Source organism: Rhododendron vialii, chromosome 11a, assembly GCF_030253575.1.
Source record: "Rhododendron vialii isolate Sample 1 chromosome 11a, ASM3025357v1".
Taxonomy (NCBI): domain Eukaryota; kingdom Viridiplantae; phylum Streptophyta; class Magnoliopsida; order Ericales; family Ericaceae; genus Rhododendron; species Rhododendron vialii.
Genome location: NC_080567.1, coordinates 36,695,465 through 36,702,687, shown reverse-complemented (window position 1 = coordinate 36,702,687; position 7,223 = coordinate 36,695,465). Strand labels below are relative to the sequence as shown.

Sequence of the window (7,223 nt, the reverse complement as noted above, 5' to 3'; positions counted from 1 at the left end):
AGTTTTGCCTGTCCCATTTTTTATTAGAATAAATGTACTCATTTTTTTATTTTTGTTTATTTAAAATTACAAATTGTCCTTTCTGTGTGCGGAAAATAGAATGTTTGATGGATAATAGTTTGTAACTTCATATGAACAAGGTCGAAGAAAGGTGTGCTAAAATCATATCTCTAAATATCCTGTGTATATTTGTTTTTCTTCTCGATTTGTGCATGTCATCTTTGCACAGGGACCATGCTAATCTTCTCTGTATCGTTCCAATTTTATCAAATGTCTCCGAAGGTACATTTTTTTTCCTTCTTTAAAGGTAGGAAAAACTCCACAGTGACACTCTTCCTGTTGAAAGAATGTGTTCTTTATTTGAGGAGAGATTTGTACGTTTTCTCTTCTCTTGTTCAGAGCAATCCAAAGATACAAGAGATTAGAGAATGTAAATTCAAATTTGCGCTCTCTCTCTCTCTCTCTCTCTCTCTCTCTCTCTCAAATCAAGTAGGTAAACTACTAATTAAATTACTCCTTCCGTCTCTTTTTAAGTGTCCTGCTTCGTAAATTCAACTTATTAAAAAGACATTATCATTACATATTTCACATTAACTTTTTCCTCCACTTTTCCTACTTACCCATCATCATTACACTTTTACTCAATAAATTTTCAAAATAAAATCTACTTTTAGGGACAAAATAGACAATACACCAACTTTTACCCTCTTAACTTTACAAAATGGACATTTATTAAAGGACAATCCAAAATGGAATACTGGACACAAAAAAAGGGACGGAAGGAGTATAATGTTGTAAGAAAATTTTACAACTCCGTAGAGCCAAGTGACCGCCCTTGTTTGTCATATGGTCCCTTCGCCCAAGGTAATTTTCCTTCTTTTTCGAAGGGTAATTGGAAACCAAAACCACCTCAATCATGCAAAATTATTAGTTTCCCATTTGTCATTGCTAAATAGGATCTAATTGTGATGACATATGTTGAGTTTTAGATGCATGACTCCCCTGTTCATAGATCTTGGTTCTGCCAAATGACCAACAATTTAGCTAACACAGAAACATACACAAGCTTAATTTTCAATTGACCAAAACAAAAAAAAAGAAGATACAGACACAAGCGAAACTCACATTATCTTCTTTTTTTTAATAACCGGATGTCCTGACTAGCTTGCGCGTCAGTATATTGGGAGAAAAAGATTATTAGGGACTTAAAATGTAAATGGCAAAAAAAAAAAAAAAAAGATAACATGGGCGGTGATTATCATAAATATTGTCCTGTAATTTGAACATAAAATGGACTCAAAATGATAAACAGTAGTTTGGTTGGTACTCTAAATGGTAAGTAGTTAAATTTAGCTGCCTAATAATGATAAACAGTGGAAAAGGTTTTGACCAAAAATGTGCAAAAACCAAAAATGAGAAAAGGAAACTCACAACTTTCATGTCACAGATTATCAAAATCAAGAGCGGAGGTATACAAACAAAATCAAAGTAGGAGATTCATTGAAATTTATACCAAAAATTATTAATTGATCATGGAGCACCGCCACCGTCACATGATACTTCAGGAACCTTTTTCAAATTTGTGGCTTCCACACCAATGTGTAACGAATGAGGCATTTGGTATACCATGTGACGGTGCTCTAGGAGTATTGAGTACCCACACACACTTTGGATTTTGACCTCAAACTAGTGGCCACTTTGGACTAAATTAATTCCTTGAGATTATTTTTTAGATTTTATTAGTTTTGAGTTTTTTTATTTATCTTGACGAGGGAAATTGAAAATTGGAAAAATTCCTTTTAAGATTTTTCCAAATTTGATTTATATGAGTTCAAAAAGTTAATTGTTGTGATCTAAAAAAGAAATTAATAAAGTCCAAAACTACACCAACCGTCTTTACCTCAAAATCGTTTTCCATTCCACAAACCTGCTAAGAGTAAATGTGCTGTCAAAACGGGACTCGGGACCCTATATTGTAGTGGTGTACACATGCATTTTTTTCCACTTACATAGGAAAAAAATCATTTGACCTTATCCACCATAATCATCCCAAATCTCAGTCTATTTAAACACTACTCAGACGGCTTAATTTTCTCACACCAAACTCTCCATATCCAAACACCATCCGTTTGAATCTAAGACATCATCCCTCTCTCTCTCTCTCTCTCTAGAATGGCTGACAGGAAGTATGAGGAAAATGGATTTTCAGGGGAAACCCCGACACCAATTCCTGCATTTGATCCTCCGCCGAAGCCAAAACGAAACAAGTTTGCTTTAGCTTGTGCCATTTTAGCTTCTATGACTTCAATCCTATTGGGTTATGGTAATTAAGTTTTTCATATACTCTCTCTGTCTTTATTGCATGCATTGTCAATGCACTGACATGTCATTGGTTTTATGGTTTGTCTTTGTTTTTCTTTTCACTGTTTTGAATAACTCACGTGTGTCCGGTCCTAATCAGCTTACGTGCACCTTGACTACTCTTGGAATTTCATTAACTCGATTTCTTTTTTATGGTTCCGTAAACTATCACAACGAAAATTTCGATCTGAAAAACACCAATATACGTTTTCACACAGCTTCCATTTCTGTGGCAAAATAGTTTTCAGAAACTCAAAATTCCAATTCTTGCATTTTCTGAGAGGTGGGCGTTTCCTCGCTTTTGTTTTATGTTCTTGTTTACAGAAAATCATTGAACTCTTGTATCCTTAGTAAACAATTCATTGATCTTGTTTTCACAGTACTAATTTCTTTTGGGAAAGAACTCAATTTTATTTTTAAAAATAAACAGAACTATGTATTCATTATGCATGAAACTGATGAAAGCATAGTAAGATTAAAAAGCTGAATTTTTTGTACATTTTCTTGAATGTTTTCCAAAGTATTTGGATAAAAGTCATGATATTTTAATCTTCCGATTTCTTTTCTCGGGACGAATTAATAATCCGCAAAAACTTGACGCAAAACTAACATATGCGAAAAAAGTTCGAATAATGACAAGACAAAACAGAAGTCCTCTTTTTTTGGTAGGAAAACTAGGCCTGAATATGTAATGAAATAGATGATTTCTATGGTTTTAAAAACAAAAAAGTTTCTCTAATCAATGCCACTAAACAGGGCAGTAGGCCACTATGTTCTAAAAGTTACTAGGTGCTAATTGGACAGTCGGCCATATTTGAGCTTCGAGACCTAATAATCGGCGATTAATCAGCGCATGAAACAGTAATCGACAATTAATCGGTGCGTATTAGCCGGATCTAGTTGGACCGCCAACAATTAATTCCGATTTTTAGGACACTGGAAACAATTGGTCCATAAAATTTGCTCTGTTTTAAGAAATGAAAACACCAAATTCCCAGTTTGATTTGAATAATGACCCCGTTCCAGAAACCTTCTTAAAAAATAAGCAGTTTGTTTCACATTTTCAAACTCAAAAATAAAATAAATGAAAAATTATTTTTCAATTTTTTTTGCATCGTATAAATCAAACAAGATTCATATTGCATATTTTTAGATTTCAATAAACTTATAATTTTTGAGCTTGAAATTGACTTCTTAAAAAATAAAGACTTATTTTGGATTCCGGAACGGAGCCTAAAAACTCTTTTGCAAAGCCAATGACAGAATGAATTTTTTTTTTTAATATATGTCATACGTCCGGCGAACTTGCGCGCACTTCGACTCAACTGATTCTGAAGATTTCTTCAATGGAATTTAACTTCTCTTATCTCGAGAAATTCATCCAACAAGAACTGAAGAAATCTTTTACGTGTGGTGATTTTGCAGACATTGGTGTAATGAGCGGAGCTGGAATCTTCATAAAGGAAGACCTCAAGATCTCAGACGTCCAACTAGAAATCGTGATGGGAATCCTCAACATCTACTCCCTCCTCGGCTCCTGCGCCGCCGGCTGCACCTCCGACTGGATAGGTCGCCGGTACACCATCGTGCTCGCCTCCGTGATCTTCTTCGCCGGATCGCTGCTGATGGGTTTCGCCGTCAACTACGCGTTTCTCATGGTGGGGCGGTTTGTGGCCGGAATCGCTGTTGGGTATGCCTTGATGATAGCTCCGGTGTACACTGCCGAGGTCTCTCCGGCATCTTCCCGTGGGTTTCTCACGTCTTTTCCGGAAGTGTTTATAAACATTGGTAAGTAGTGCTCCTAACTCTTTGGAAGACCATGCGATTACACCCATGTTCGGACCCAAAAAAAATCGAGCTCGAGCCTCGGCTTGTTTAGCCTATTGAGGTGCGCGAGCTTGGTTCATTCATTGTACAATCGAGCCAAGCTTTTGCAAACAAATCAAGTTACAATTGAATCAAGCTCGAGTTTGATTCATTTATAAAATAGCCAAGCTGAGCCCTTAAAAGACATGTAAGTTTTGAACTGCTCATGAACAACTTTTTTTTTTTTTTTTGAACCGCTTGCTTGTGAACAACTTGATTGGTATTAATGTATGCAATCTTATTTTTATTTGACTTTTTATCCACAACACGTTATCTAACACTAGCAAAAGCCAAGTTTTATTTAGAGAAAGGCCAGGGTATATTAGTCCAAGTACAACAGATGTTCTAAAGCAAAACTATATGATTTGTAAATACCTTTATCGATATTGGATTGAGATAATTTTTTATAGAAACCTTGAATAACATATTTTAAACAAAATGAGCGATTTTGTTCATCTTTGTGGGATTCAAAACGAGTGCAAAACAGATATGTACACAGCTGTTGTACCCCTATCATTTCTCTTTTGTTTAGACAATGCCTTTCTTACTAAATAATTTTTCTTCTGGATCAACTTATGCCTAAAAATTTAATGTGGTATTGTGGTGAAACGAATGAGAACAAGAAAAGTGGTGCACAACACTATATTGTGTAGTATCTGAACCGTCTATTCGGCAATTCAATGGTTCATATTTTATTTCGAAAATGATCGACTCGTATGCTATATGGTGAAGATGAGATCTGGACCGTTAAATTGCCAAATGATTTAGCACTAAATATCATTTCCTAACATGTTTCTATTCTCTTCAAAATTCAGGCATACTACTGGGCTACGTATCAAACGTCGCCTTGTCCAAGCTCCCAACCCACCTCGGCTGGCGCCTCATGCTCGGCATCGGCGCCATCCCCGCCGCCTTCCTCGCCATCGCCGTCCTCGCCATGCCCGAATCCCCTCGCTGGCTCGTCCTCCAGGGCCGCCTCGGCGACGCCAAGAGAGTCCTCGACAAGACCTCCGACTCAGAGCAAGAATCCCAGGTCCGCCTCGCCGACATCAAGGATGCCGCCGGCATCCCCCCGGATTGCCACAACGACGTTGTCCAGGTCCCCAAGCGCAGCAGCCACGGCGAAGGAGTCTGGAAAGACCTCCTCCTCCGCCCCACCCCCGCCGTGCGGCACATCCTGATCGCCGGCGTTGGAATACACTTCTTCCAGCAAACGTCCGGGATAGACGCCGTCGTCTTGTACAGCCCGAAGATATTCGAGAAGGCGGGAATAAACAAATCGCATCTGCTGCTCGCGACCGTGGCCGTCGGGTTCATCAAGACCGTGTCCATCCTGGTGGCAACCTTCTTCGTGGACCGGTTCGGGCGGAGGAAGCTGCTGCTGATCAGCATCGGGGGGATGATCGTGTCCCTCGCGAGCCTCGGAACTAGTCTGATGGTGATCGATCGTTTCAAGGAGGACAAGTTGGCCTGGGCGGTCGCTCTGGCGGTAGTTTCTGTTCTTGCTTTCGTGGCCATGTTTTCGATGGGGCTGGGCCCCATCGCGTGGATCTATAGCTCGGAGATCTTCCCGCTGAGGCTGCGGGCCCAGGGGACAGGCATCGGGGTCGGGGTGAACCGCGTGATGAGCGGCGTTATATCGATGACTTTTATCTCTCTGTACAAGGCCGTGACGATCGGCGGGGCCTTTCTTATTTTCATGGCGGTGGCGGTGGTCGGGTGGCTGTTTATTTATCTGTTGCTGCCGGAGACGCGGGGGAAGACCCTTGAGGAAATGCAAAGCTTGTTTGGTGGGTTTTTCAGGTGGAGGCCAACGATGAGGGAATTGGAGAAGAATGCTGATGTTAATGGGAATGGCCAAGTTCAATTGGGAGTGAACCACGGCTGAGTGAAAAGTGCGGCTTTGCTTTATGTAGATAGTGTTAGATAATTATGGATATTAGTACATTACTCCCTCTCCAGATTTAATTGTTTATCGTTTTATTCTAACCGATTAAAAAATTTGTTATGTCTTTAAATTTGTAATGAATTTTATATCGAATATAGATATTGTTTGATTGATTTCAATTAGTTTTTTAATATAGTATTTTTAAAATTACATAAAATATTATAAATTACGAAATATAATTAATTAAAAAATGACAAAAACTTTCAAAAAAAAAACATTAAAATTGGGACGGGGAGTATTACCCTACTAAAAAGAGCAGAAAGAGGAGGGAGAAAGTGTTTGTGCATGGTCATTTGCAAGATGAATAAAGAAAAGTCAACTTTTGTTTGAAATAGTTTCCTCGAAATTTTTTTTTTTGTTGTATTTTTTTTTCTTTTTCTTCTTTCTTTTTGTTTTCCAATGATGTGACAACTCCCTCCTGTCCGGATTTAATAATTTCTTTTGAGAGTTTGTGCCATCTTTTGATTGTTTATATCTTGTAATTTATAATATTTTTGATATTTTTAAAATATTATTTTATAAAAGTAATTAAAATCTATCAAACAAGATTCATATTGGATATAAAATTCATTACTCGTATTAATTTAAAGATATAACTCATTTTTTATCCTGTTAGGATTGAACTAAGAACTACTAAATCTGAACGGAGAGAATACTATTAGAATACTTCACATTAATAAAAAAAAAAAGAAAAGAAAAAAAGAGTAGAATACTTCATGAACTCATAATGGAGATAAAAAGCTTTTTTTTTTTTGTCAAAATTGTAGAATTTCATTAAATAACATTCATCTCGATACACGAGTAAACAAGATTACCCTTTTTTTTTTAATATAAAAGAATAACCATTTTGGAAGGCCTCAACTCCCTGAGTGTTGGTGTTCAATTAAATTTTCTACACATATCAATAAATGTAAAATTAGATCAAATGTCTACGCATATCGGACTGAGCTAATTTTTTACGGTATCACTCAATTTTTTTTTAAGAAAAATTATTGGATGATTTGAATCATTCGGTGGATCCCAGAGTAGCCGCCTGTATGCCTGATTG

At 37.4% G+C, this 7,223-nt stretch overlaps 1 protein-coding gene and 1 non-coding gene across 2 annotated transcripts; one reads left to right on the top strand and one right to left on the bottom strand.

The window, feature by feature from the left end:
• Window positions 1–183: 183 nt before the first annotated feature.
• Window positions 184–286, bottom strand: LOC131308995 (U6 spliceosomal RNA). The gene has a single exon (XR_009194669.1). It is a non-coding gene; the product is annotated as a U6 spliceosomal RNA (small nuclear RNA).
• A 797-nt stretch (window positions 287–1,083) lies between these two features.
• On the top strand, window positions 1,084–6,297 carry LOC131307896 (putative polyol transporter 2). The gene is made up of 3 exons (XM_058334634.1): window positions 1,084–2,323; window positions 3,787–4,149; window positions 5,043–6,297. Exons 1-3 carry the CDS (start codon window positions 2,173–2,175, stop codon window positions 6,113–6,115), a joined length of 1,587 nt encoding a protein of 528 aa, XP_058190617.1. The 5' UTR covers window positions 1,084–2,172; the 3' UTR covers window positions 6,116–6,297.
• The last annotated feature ends 926 nt before the right edge of the window (window positions 6,298–7,223 follow it).